General features: G+C 44.5%; 1 protein-coding gene across 1 annotated transcript in view; it reads right to left on the reverse strand.

The window, feature by feature from the left end:
* The window catches only part of RORA (RAR related orphan receptor A), a 125,512-nt gene that overhangs the window by 23,304 nt on the left and 88,553 nt on the right, over nt 1-13,655 (reverse strand). The window contains exon 3 of the mRNA XM_038746181.1: nt 4,183-4,324. Coding sequence (XP_038602109.1) covers nt 4,183-4,324 — 142 coding nt within the window. The remainder of the gene's footprint in view (nt 1-4,182; nt 4,325-13,655) is intronic.

The following is a 13,655-nucleotide window of genomic DNA, read 5'->3' on the forward strand; positions in this document are numbered from 1 at the left end:
ACAGACACACACACACACACACACACACACACACACGCTCGTGTCGGGTTTGGCTACCCTTCCAACAATGCTGGGATTGTTGGGATTTGAGAAGCAGCGTGGCTCAGTGGCAAGAGCACGGGCTTTGGAGTCAGAGGTCATGGGTTCCAATCCCGGCTCCACCAACTATCAGCTGTGTGGCTTTGGGCAAGTCACTTAACTTCTCTGGGCCTCAGTTACCTCGTCTGTAAAATGGGGATTAAGACTGTGAGCCCCCGTGGGACAACCTGATCACCTTGTAACCTCCGCAGCGCTTAGAACAGTGCTTTGCACATAGTAAGCGCTTAATAAATGCCATTATTATTATAATGACATAAAATTAAAAACTTGAGAAGTAGCATGGCCTACTGGACAGAAGGACCTGGGTTCTAATCCTGACTCCATCACTTGCCTGCTGTGTGACCTTAGACAAGTCACTTCTTTGGGCCTCAGTTTTCTCATCTTTAAGATGAGGATGGAGACTGCAAGCTCTATGTGGGACAGGTACTGTGTCCAACCCGTACTGCTTGTGTCCATCCCAGACTTAGTACAGTGCCTAGGTCAAGAGTTCAAATCCCGACTCTGTCAACTGTCAGCTGTGTGACTTTGGGCAAATCACTTAACTTCTCTGGGCTTCAGTTACCTCATCTGTGAAATGGGGATTAAGACTGCAAGCCCCCTGTGGGACAACCTGATCACCTTGTAACCTCCCCAGCACTTAGAACAGTGCTTTGCACATAGTAAGTACTTAGTAAGTGCCATTATTACCTAGTAAGCACTTAACATATACCACAATTATTGTTATTAATAATAATACAAATAAGCAATGATTGTGGTATTCATTAAGAGCTTACTAGGTGCTAAGCACTGTGCTACACTGGGGTTGACACACGATAATCAGGTTGGACACAGTCCCTGTCCCTCATGTGGCCCAGAGGACAAGGGTTCTGTAACGCCGCAACTTCTATAATAATAATAATGACATTTGTTAAGCGCTTACTATGTGCAAAGCACTGTTCTAATGCTACATGGCCTAGTGGATAGAACACGGGCCTGGGATTCAGAAAGACCTCGCTTCTAATCCCAGCTCTGCCACTTGTCTGCTGTGTGATCTTGAGTAAGTCAGATCACTTCTCTGTGCCTCTGTAAACTTATCTGTAAAATGGGCATTAAGGCTGTGAGTCCCATGTGGGACAGATTGGGTCCAACCTGGTTAACTCGTATCTCTCCCACTGCTTTAGTACAGTGCCTGGCACATAATGAGCGCTTAACAAATATAAAAAAAACCCACGGAGATTGCTCCCCAAAAGACTTGCGTTCATGAAAATCTGCTTAATGCACACTTTGACCCTACGCCACACGCAGGCTTACAACTGTTTGTTATGACAGTGCAGAGCATTCCATCCCAACAGACATGTGCGGTGGGAATATCTCTTTGGGAAGAATATCCCTCAATTCCTCAGCAATGTTCTCACAAAAATGCACAATGATAACATGGATTACAGTAGAGCTAACTGTACTTCAATGTACGTAGGGAGCTTCACCAAAACTGCGAGTTACACTCAAAGTGTCCTGAAACAAGCAAATCCTTCCAGGTACCTGTGCAGGAGCCCTGGACGTACGGACCTCAATATTGTTAAAATACAATCAATATCATTTACTGAGTATCTGCTGTGGGCAGAGCACTGAACCAAGCACCTGTAGTCTACAGTCGGTGAGCAGATGCCTCCAGCATTTTTTTCCAAAAGGATTTTTCACCCCCCTCTGCCTCATTTTCCACCACCAGATCCACTTCATCTTCACTACAACTATAGGCCTCTTCCCACACCTTACGGAAAAGGCCTAAAAAAGGTCCAGGTTAAACGTTCCTTCTGAAAATTTCTGGCCTGATCTGTTTATTTAGAGACCAGAGTTTAATTAAACCCTTGTGGGAAGACAGAGAAAAGTGAGATGATACTGTGTATTGAATGTTTTCCCTGTTAGAAAAGCTGGATCATGAATAGATCGTCTAACTCATGATCAGCGAGAGGAACAGTCAGTGTTTCTAGGTCTGAGGTTGAGATGCAATGTAAGAGTTGGAACAGATTAGAGACAATCAGCACTTCGGATGGCTAAGAATCAGGCTAATATTTTCCAAGGAACTAAAGTGTATCCCAATTATTTATGTATACATGACATTCGATTTTTCTTGCAAATCTGTAAATTAAATGTATATGTGTGTGTCTGTGTATATACATGCACCTATATATGTTTGTTTATTAAAAGAAACCTCCTAAATAGTATAAGAACACGGTTCTTGAACTACATTCTCAACTTGTGATTTTAATTTACAGGTTCACAAGCAATAGCTAATTCTGTGCACTTGGTGCCAGTGGAAGATGAAATATTATGGTGTTGCACATCACAAGACTTTCTGAACATATGGTCTAACAGCTTCTGTAACTTGCGTTTTCCCACACCAAAAGACTTTTGGGTTTGTTTTTTCTTTCATTTGCCTACAGTGAGTAGCTGTCAACCTCATTCAAGATAATGATTTTAAGGTACAATCAGCACAAAAAATTTCTTATGGAAATTTTATAATATTTCATTTTATCAGTACTACATAAAACAGCATGCTTAGTGATCCCAGAGGCCGGACCATTTAAAGGGGCCCTATTAAGTGAACATTCAGTGGGGTGTCTTAAAAGGGTCATCTACTATATTATGAAATGTATATACAGGTGTAACATGCTTTGGGCCATGTATCCATCCATTCAAATAAGCACCTTGAAAATCGGGGTTAATTGTTCAGTGAATAGAACATTTTCCTGAGAAGATCTCAAAAGTCTTATAACTAGATGTTTGATGACTTCTTCATAAAATACCTTTTCTTCATGAAAAGAGCATTTGTCACCAAGTAAATCTGCTATATTTCATAATGTCCATGCATGTAAATATTTTAGTTTTACATAAACATCAATTTATTTTACGGGTCAATCATCTCACTTGAATGGAGCTTGTGTCTGCAAAGCTCTGGGTTTACAGACAGCTCTCCAAATCTTCATGTTAGGCTCAGAGACAGAAAGTCCTAAAATAGTCAAATTATTTTGTCTCCTCTATATTGTAAAATCCTTGTGGGCAGGGAACATGTCTACCAACTCTGTTGTACTCTCCCAAGCCCTTAGTTCAGTGCTCGGCGCAGAGTAAGTGCTCAATAAATACCACTGATTGATGGGTTGATAACTACCTCTACATCTACATGTAATGTCTTCAAAGTCAAACATCTGTAAGTATTGGCAACAACAACAAACTCTTGTTAACCAACAGTGACACAGACAGAGAGCCCCATGTGGAACAGTGACTGTTTCTGATCTGGTTAGTAATAATAATATTGATGATGATGATGATGGTATTTGTTAAGCGCTTACTAGGACTTAATCATTTTTCTAATTTCTGGGGTAGATACAAGTTAATCAGGTTGGTTACAGTCCCTTTTCCACATGGGGATCACAGTCCGAGTTCACAGAGCCAGTAAATTGGGGAGTGGGGATTAGAACCCAGGCCCATCTGGCTCCCAGGCCCGTCCTGTATCTATCCACTATGATGATGATGATGATGCCATTTATTAAGCACTTACTATGTGCAGAGCACTGTTCTAAGCGCTGGGGAGGTTACAAGGTGATCAGGTTGTCCCATGGGGGGCTCACGGCCTTAATCCCCATTTTACAGATGAGGTAACCGAGGCACAGAGAAGTGAAGTGACTTGCCCAAAGTCACACAGCTAAGTGCTGGAGCTGGGATTTAAACTCATGACCTCTGACTCCAAAGCCCGTGCTCTTTCCACTGAACCATGCTGCTCCTCGCTTCCTAGATTAGAGATTAAAGTGAATCTACCCCAGTGCTTAGAACAGTGCGTGACACATAGTAAGCACTTAAATATAACAATAATGATAGTTATAATAATAATAACCAGCACCACCCATCCTTCACATCCCAACCACTGATGCTGACGCGGCAGAGGCCCAAATTGTACGGAACATCCGTGGAGCCATTTGCCAGAATCTGAGCGGAGGGCGTGATTGAGCAGTTTCCAGTTTTGCTCTGTAAGAGGGATTCCAGTGTGGAATAATACCAATCTTGAGGAACAGAGTTGTGAACATTCACGTTGAAACTAGGAGAGCTCACCATCTCGAGACATCCCTACTGCAAGGCATTTCTGTAATCGACAGTGCTGGCAGCGGTTTCTACTAGTTCGATCAATCAAACAGTTCTTCTGGCGAGGGCAGGAGTAGGTGGCATTGCTTTGCTGACTCCTCCTAAAAAAACCCTGTGATTTAGTCACAAAATAGAAAATAGGAGGTTAGTATCATTTTGACCCGAACAATACTTCAGGCGGAACACTAACTGAGAGAGATTAATATTTAATGGCAAATTAAACTTGTAGTGGCATCATTTGGAAACCATTAATGAAATGAAAGCTACCCTTTGTGTCCCCGAAGTAAAATGGATCTCCAGGGCCCGATCCTGCAGTTCTTATGCATACAAAACTCCCTTTAATTTCAAGAGGTCTACTGCTTGTACAGGGGGTTCAGGGCTGGCTGCTGCTTTTAGTTGTTGCAAGTGACGAAACATGATTGATTAGGAGAAGAAATACACAGAAGAAAGGACTTCATCTTTTGTTTTTGTTTCCTCGGGGTTTTAAAAGTCGTTCTGGTAAATTCCATGTGCCAGCACACATCCAGATTTCCAGAGAAGAGAAAGCTTTCTTCATTCATGATACTCAGGCGCACATCCCTTTGTGATGCTAATGGCATTTATTAAGCTCTTGCTTTGTGTCAAGCACTGTTCTAAGCGCTGAGATAGACACAGGTTAATGAGGTTGGACACAGTCCTTCTCCCATATGGGGCTCCAAGGCTAGGTAGGAGGGAGGACACATATTTAACCCCCATTTTACAGATGAGGAAACTGGGGCAGAGAGAAGTTAAATGACTTGCCCAAGGACACAGCAAGCAACTGGCAGATCACGTATTAGAACCCAGGTCATCTGATGCCCAGGTCCACGCTCTTTCCACTAGGCCACACTGCTTCTCTTATAAACTTCTACGTGTCGGGAGGATACGCTTTTTTAATTTGCAAATGATAATTATGGTACTTGTTAAGCTCTTACTATGTGCCAAGCACTGTTCTAAGTGCTGGAGTAGACACAAGTTAACTGGGTTGGACACAGTCCCTGTCCCGCATTGGGCGCACTGTCTTAATCCCCAATTTTCACAGATGAGGTAACTGAAGACCAGAGAAGTGAAGTGGCTTGCCCAAGATCACACAGCAGACAAGTGGTAGAGCCGGGATTAGAACCCATGACCTTCTGACTTCCAGGACCTTGCTTTATCCACTACACAATGCTGCTTCTCTAGATGCTACCCCACTTCTCCCGACCTTTACTGCATTAGCGGATCAAACTAGGTAGCCTCCTTTGCCGCTTTTGGTTGGTTAGGATTGAGGGCTTGGATGGAGAGTCAAGGAAAAATGCTAGCACCGGGAAATACAGAGGAGGGGCAACCATGAGAAGCAGTGTGGCTCAGTGGGAAGAGCAACGGGCTTTGGAGTCAGAGGTCATGGGTTCAAATCCTGCCTCCGCCACTTATCCGCTGTGTGACTTTGGGCAAGTCACTTAACTTCTCTGGGCCTCAGTTACCTCATCTGTAAAATGGGGATTAAGACTGTGAGCCCCCTGTGGGACAACCTGATCACCTTGCAATCTCCCCTAGTGCTTAGAACAGTGCTTTGCACATAGTAAGCGCTTAATAAATGCTATCATTATTGTTATTATTGATCACATGGTCATCCTAAACCCAGAGTTGTTGGAGTGGGGAAACCAATTAGCACGGTGGGTATTCGCCTGTTTAGTAATAATAATAATAATGATAATAGTAATTGTGGTATTTGTTAAGCGCTTACTATGAAAAGCAGCGTAGCTTAGTGGAAAGAGCAATGGGTTGGGAGTCAGGGGTCGTGGGTTCTAATCCCGGCTCCGCCATTTATCAGCTGTGTGACTTTGGGCAAGTCACTTCACTTCTCTGTGCCTCAGTTACCTCCACTGTAAAATGGGGATTAAGACTGTGAGCCCCACATGAGACAACCTGATTACCCTGTATCTACCCCAGCGCTTAAAACTTGGCACATAGTAAGATCTTAACAAATATCATCATTAATTAATTAAGTGCCAGGCACTGTACTAAGCGCTGGGTTGGAGTACAAGCAAATTGGGTTGGACACAGTCCTTGTCCCATTTTACAGATGAGGTAACTGAGGCACAGGGAAGTGAAAAGACATGCCCAAGGTCTCATGGCGGAGCTGGGATTAATACCCAGGTCCTTCTGACTCCCAAGCCCCTGCTCTATTTGCTAGTACTTCCCAAGCGCTTAGTACAGTGCTCTGCACTCAGTAAGTGCTCAATAAATACGATTAAATGAATAGGCCATGCTGCTTAGCAACTGGCTTCATTATAGCTGGGTTCCTCCTTGGCCCAATGTGCCGCCCATTCTAGGGCTGAATGAATGAGCCTAGAGCTCCCTCCCCCTCCACATACACCAGACTACAACTTTCACCAACTTCAAAGCACTGTTAAGATCACAACTCCTCCACGAGACCTTCTCCGATTAAGTCCTCTTTTCCCCATCCCCCTCTCCCTTCTGCATCATCTACACAATTGTAAATGTGATCTTTGGACATTTGATATTTGCCCCACCGAGAACCCCACAGCACTTATGTACATATTATTATGGTATTTGTTAAGCACTTACTATGTGCCAAGCACTGTTCTAAGCACTGGGGTAGATACAGGGTAATCAGGTTGTCCCACGTGGGCCTTGCGGTTTTAATCCCCATTTTACAGATGAAGTAACTGAGGCACAGAAAAGTTAAGTGGTTTGCCCAAGGTCACACAGCAGACAAGTGGTGAAGCCGGAATTAAAACTCACGTCTTTTGACTCCCAAGCCCAAGCTCTTTCCACTAAGCCACGCTGCTTCTCTAATCTTTAAATTATATACCATCAGTTATTTATTCCTATTAATGTCTGTAACTCCCTCTAGACTATAAGCACATTATGCACAAGGAATGGATCTGATAATTCTGTTGTATTATACTCTCCAGTGCTTAATACAGTGCTCTGCATGTAGTAAGTGCTCCATAAATTCCACTGACTGACTGAATATAGGGAGGGAAAGAGGAAGTGCAAGGGTGATGAATGATCTGTCTCTTAGAATGAGTGAAGTGAGAAGCAGCATGGCTTAGTGAGGAGCACTAGGAGACGACTCGACAGCATAATAATAATAACAATGTTAGCATTTGTTAAGCGCTACTATGTGTCAAGCACTGTTCTAAGTCTGGTGGGGGAATACAAGGTAATCAGGTTGTCCCACGTGGGGCTCACAGTCTTCATCCCCATTTTACAGATTGAGGTAACAGGCACAGAGAAGTTAAGTGACTGGCCCAAGACCTCCCCTCAAAATAACAATTGTCTGGAGCGCTTAACGAGCGTTGGACAGGGCATCGGACAAGGCATCGTGCAGACCACACTTCACTCTGCTGCCCGGAGTTTTCTACAAAACTGTTCAGACCATAATAATAATAATAATAGTTATGGTATTTGTTCAGTGCTCACTATGTGCCAAGCACTGTTCATTCATTCATTCATTCAATAGTATTTATTGAGTGCTTACTGTGTGCAGAGCACTGTACTAAGTGCTTGGGAAGTACAAGTTGGCAACATATAGAGACGGTCCCTACCCAACAGCGGGCTCACAGTCTAGAAGGGGGAGGCAGACAACAAAACAAAACATATTAACAAAATAAAATAAATAGAATATGTACAAGTAAAATAAATGGAGTAATAAATATGTACAAACATATACGCATATACAGGTGCTGTGGGGAGGGGAAGGAGGTAAGGCGGGGGAGGGGGAGGGGGAGGAGGGGAAGAGGAAGGAAGGGGCTCAGTCTGGGAAGGCCTCCTGGAGGAGGTGAGCTCTCAGTAGGGCTTTGAAGGGAGGAAGAGAGCTAGCTTGGCGGATGTGCGGAGGGAGGGCATTCCAGGCCAGGGGGAGGACGTGGGCCGGGAGTCGACGGCAGGACAGGTGAGAACGAGGCCCAGTGAGGAGGTTAGCGGTAGAGGAGCAAAGGGTGCGGGCTGGGCTGGAGAAGGAGAGAAGGGAGGTGAGGTAGGAGGGGGCGAGGTGATGGACAGCCTGGAAGCCGAGAGTGAGGAGTTTTTGCCTGTTCTAAGTGCTGGGGTAGATACAAAGCAATCAGGTTGTCTCACGTGGGGCTCACAGTCTTAAACCCCATTTTACAGATGAGGTAACTGAGGCACAGAGAAGTGACTTGCCCAAAGTCACACAGCTGACAAGTGGCGGAGTCAGGATTAGAACCCACAACCTCTGACTTCCAAGCCCGTGCTCTTTCCGCTAAACCATGCTGCTTCTTCTAGAACCTCTAGTGGTTTTGCATCTACCCCTGTATCAAAGAGGAACTACTTACCACCAGCTTCAAAGCACTCAATCAGCTTGCCCCCACCTGCCTTACCTCCTTAATTTCCTACTTCAACCCAGAATGGACATTTCACTCCTTTATTGCCAACCTACTCACCGTACCTTGATATCACCTCTCTGCCAAGTGCCTTCCCTGACTAAGCCCTGAGTTCTTCTGTTCTCTCTTCCTTTTGCGTTGCCCCAATCCAGGCTCCCCCACTTGTCTGTTGTGTGACTTTGGGCAAGTCACTTAACTTCTCTGTGCCTCAGTTACACCTCATTTGTAAAATGGGGATTAAGACTGTGAGACCCACATGGGACAACCTTGTTACCTTGTATCTACTTCAGCACTTAGAACAGTACTTGGCACATAGTAAGCGCTTAACAAATTATTATTTTTAATCCATTATTATTATTATGTTTCAGGCACTATACTAAGCACTAAGGTAGATACAAGGTAAGTGGGTTGGAAACAGTCGCATCCCATATAGGGCTCACAATCTTAATCCCCATTTTTCAGATGAGGAAACTGAGGCACAGAGAAGTGAGTTGTCCAGGGTCACATAGCAGACAAGTGGCAGAGCTAGAGAAGCAGCATGGCTCAGTGGAAAGAGCACAGGCTTTGGAGTCAGAGGTCATGGGTTCAAATCCCAGCTCTGCCATTTATCAGCTGTGTGACTTTGGGCAAGTCACTTCACTTCTCTGAGCCTCAGTTCCCTCATCTATAAAGTGGGGATTAAGACTGTGAGCCCCCCGTGGGACAACCTGATCACCTTGTAACCTCCCCAGCGCTTTGCACATAGTAAGTGCTTAACAAATACCATTATTATTATTATTAGAACCCAGGACCTTCTGAGTCCCAAGGCTCATGCTCTATCCACTAAGCCATGCTGCCTCTCAATATCCACCCCCTCTTCCTCGTCTCCTCCACAGTCACCACCCCGCCAAGTCTCTGTCATTTCTTGGCTGGACTATTGCATCAGCCTCCTTTCCAGCCTCTCCCCTTTCTTCTTATACTGCACTCAACTGCCTGAATCATCTCCTTAACATGTTGTTCAGAACACCCAACACCCGTCCTGAAAATCCTAGACGTAGTCGTAGTCCTTGCCCTTAATGGGGAGGGAGGGAGGGTGACAAATTCCTAAGCAAAGACGAAACTCACACAAAGGACAGGGACAGTGAAAACAAGCAACAGGGATTTGTAATTAATGGAGTAGAGATCAGGCTTCTCATGACTCAATCCACCAGTAAACTGTAATATGCAGAGTAATATAATATACACAGTGAGTAAATACATCCTTATAATCTGCTTCCCCTATCTGTAATTTATTTTAATGTCTGTACTTGAGGGTGGGGATAAATACAATCGACTGATTGATGCATTGTTTCCACCAAATTCTGTCAATCTTGCACTAGCAATGCCAAATTCGACTTCTCTGCCTCTTTGTGCAACATTGGATAGTATCCTGCTTACAGGATAGCCTGGTGATGGCATTTCAGATCTGTTTTGCTGATGAAAATCTTTGGGTGTGGGTACTGCTTTCTGGATATAGTTTGGCATCTAACTGGGCCAACTCTGTGATGCAATTCAAAATTATTTGCAGGTTTCTTGTGTATTTTCCTCACCAAGAGTCAACAGTCACGGTACAGCAGTTTTGATGGTGCTTGTAGCCAGTTGATTAGGAAGGGTTTCCCAAGATGTAGAATTAGAAAACAGAGTAAAGAATGACAGGAAACAAAGATTTTCCTCAGCTTCCAAGTCAATTCCCACAAAACATGCTTTTGCAAAGGCCATTCCTTTCCAAACTCCTTGAACGAGTCATCTACACCCGCTGCCTCGACTTCCTCAATGCCAACTCTCTCCTTGACCCCCTCCAATCTGGCTTCTGTCCCCTACATTCCACCAAAACTGCCCTCTCAAAGGTCACCAATGACCTCCTGCTTGCCAAATCCAACGGCTCCTACTCTATCCTAATCCTCCTCGACCTCTCAGCTGCCTTCAACACTGTGGACCACCCCCTTCTCCTCAACACGCTATCCAACCTTGGCTTCACAGACTCTGTCCACTCCTGGTTTTCCTCTTATCTCTCCGGCCATTCATTCTCAGTCTCTTTTGCGGGCTTCTCCTCCCCCCCCCACCCCCCATCCCCTTACTGTAGGGGTTCCTCAAGGGTCAGTTCTTGGTCCCCTTCTGTTCTCCATCTACACTCACTCCCTTGGTGAACTCATTCGCTCCCACGGCTTCAACTATCATCTCTACGCTGATGACACCCAAATCTACATCACTGCCCCTGCTCCTTCTCCGTCCCTTCAGGCTCGTGTCTCCTCCTGCTTTCAAGACATCTCCATCTGGATGTCTGCCCGCCATCTAAAACTCTGTGTGTCTAAGACTGAACTCCTTATCTTCCCTCCCAAACCCTGCCCTCTCCCTGACTTTCCCATCACTGTTGATGGCACTACCATCCTTTCAGTCTCACAAGCCCTCAACCTTGGTGTCATCCTCGACTCTGCTCTCTTGTTCACCCCTCACAACCAATCCGTCACCAAAACCTGCTGTTCTCACCTCTGCAACATTGCCAAGATCCACCCTTTCCTCTCCATCCAAACCACTACCCTGCTAGTTAAATCTCTCATCGTATCCCGAATAGATTACTGAATCAGCCTCCTCTCTGATCTCCCATCCTCCTGTCTCTCCCCACTTCAATCTGTACTTCATGCTACTACCCGGATCATCTTTGTGCAGGAATACTCTGGGCATGTTACTCCCCTCCTCAAAAATCTCCAGTGGCTACCAATCAACCTACGCATCAGACAGAAACTCCTCACTCTCGGCTTCAAGGCTGTCCATCACCTTGCCCCCTCCTACCTCACCTCCCTTCTCTCCTTCAACAGCCCAGCCCACACCCTCCACTCCTCTGCCACTCACCTCCTCACTCTGCCTCGTTCTCACCTGTCCCGCCGCCGACCCCCGACCCATGCCCTTCCCCTGGCCTGGAATGCCCTCCCTCCACACATCCACCAAGCTAGCTCTCTTCCTCCCTTCAAGGCCCTACTGAGAGCATAACTCCTCCAAGAGGCCTTCCCAGACTGAGCCCCCTCCTTCCTCTCCCCCACTTCCCCTCCCCACAGCACCTGTATACATGTTTGTACAGATTTATTACTCTATTTATTTTACTCGTACATATTTACTATTCTATTTATTTTATTTTATTAATATGTGTTGTTTTGTTGTCTGTTTCCCCCTTCTAGACTGTGAGCCGCTATTGGGTAGGGACTGTCTCTATATGTTACCAACTTGTACTTCCGAAGCGCTTAGTACAGTGCTCTGCACACAGTAAGCACTCAATAAATACGATTGAATGAATGAATGAATGGCCTTTCCTGATGAGGCCCTCATTTCCCCTACTAGCTCTCCCTTCTGTCTCATTCATTCATTTGATCGTATTTATTGAGCACCTGCTGTGTGCAGAGCACTGTACTAAGCACTTGGAAAGTACAATTCAGCAATAAAGAGAGACAATCACCTGGCTTCGCCTGTGCACTTGGACTTGTACCCTTCAAAGATTGGGTGCTCACCCGACCTTCAGCCTTTAAATACATGTCCTCATACTTTGCTATTTCCCCTATCTTTAATATATTTTAATGTCTACCTCTCCTGTTGGACTACAAGCTCCTAGTGAGCTGTGATCACATCTACCCACTCTACAGAAATGTACTCTTCCAAGCCCTTAGTACAGTGTTGGGCACACAGTAAGTGCTCAATAAATACCACTGATTGAAAGATCTAGTCCAGCTCCCTACACCAATGCAGGATTACAACTAACCATGAAGGCAGGTAGCTTTATATCCCAGCTTTTGTAAATTTCCCCAAGAGAAGACTCTGTAACTTCTTTTAACAATCAACTCCAGGTATTGGGAAAGTATTACTTTTGTCCTGAATATATCTTGTTTCAGTTTGAGCCCTTTTTTTGTTTCATCATTATTGGAGATAGCAAATATCTGGTACTAAATTTCTGTATTACAATCTCTCATGTTTTCAAAGGCAGATATTGGTCATTACTACCTTCTTCACTGGAGAAAATAAGTCAATTCAATATAACTTGGAAAGCAGTGTTGACTAATTGATAAAGCACATACCTAGGAGTCAGAAGGAACTAGGTTCCAATTCCAGCTCTGCCATTTGTCTGCTGCTTGATCTTGGGCAAGTCACTTAACTTCTCTGTGCCTCAGTTCCCTCATCTCTATAATGGGGATTAATACTGTGAACCCCATAAGGGACATGGACTGTGTCGAACTGATTAGTTTGTATCTACCCCAGTGCTTAGTACAATGCCGGACACATAGTGAGAGCTTATCAAATGCCATAAAGAATAAATAACTTGGATTTGCACCCTTTATTCACCCCTTCCTCAGACCCACAGTACTTATGTACCTATCTGTAATTGATTTATTTAATGTCTCTTCTAGGCTGTAAGTTCATTGTGGGCAGGGAACTGCCCACCAATTTGGTTTTATTATACTCTCCTAAGCATTCAGTACAGTTATCTACACACAATAAATGCTCAAACAAGAATGATTGACTGATTGATGATAACAGGCCCACAATGAGTCACCAGAGGGAAAATCAGGGGTTAGAGACTCTACATCTCTAAACATCTCTAAAAGGTGGGAAAACATTAGTGGGGAAGCAGCATGGCCTAATGGATAGACCTTGGGCAAATCATTTCACTTCTCTGGGCTTCAGTTCTCTCATCTGTAAAATGGGGATTAAGGTTGTGAGCCCCACGTGGGACATGGACTAAGTCCAACCTAATTATCTTATATCTACCCCAGCACTTAGTCCAGTGCCTGGAACATAATAACCACTTAAGAAATACTACAATTATTATCATCATTATTATTATTATTATGTGGATGTCAAGGAAGGCAACGACCACATTGTTTTTCTAAAGTACCCTGCTGCCACTGTCTGAGACAGAATATTGGATGGGGTGGATGGTCTGGGCCAGTAATGGCATCAATTATACTCTCTAAGTTCCTAATTCCTTTAACCTTTCTTTTAATGATCCATTTCTCAAACTTCGAATAGTGGTTCTTTGGATCCAATCCAGTTTCCCTGCATCTCACA

This window comes from Tachyglossus aculeatus, chromosome 5 (genome assembly GCF_015852505.1).
Source record: "Tachyglossus aculeatus isolate mTacAcu1 chromosome 5, mTacAcu1.pri, whole genome shotgun sequence".
Classification (NCBI taxonomy): Eukaryota; Metazoa; Chordata; class Mammalia; order Monotremata; family Tachyglossidae; genus Tachyglossus; species Tachyglossus aculeatus.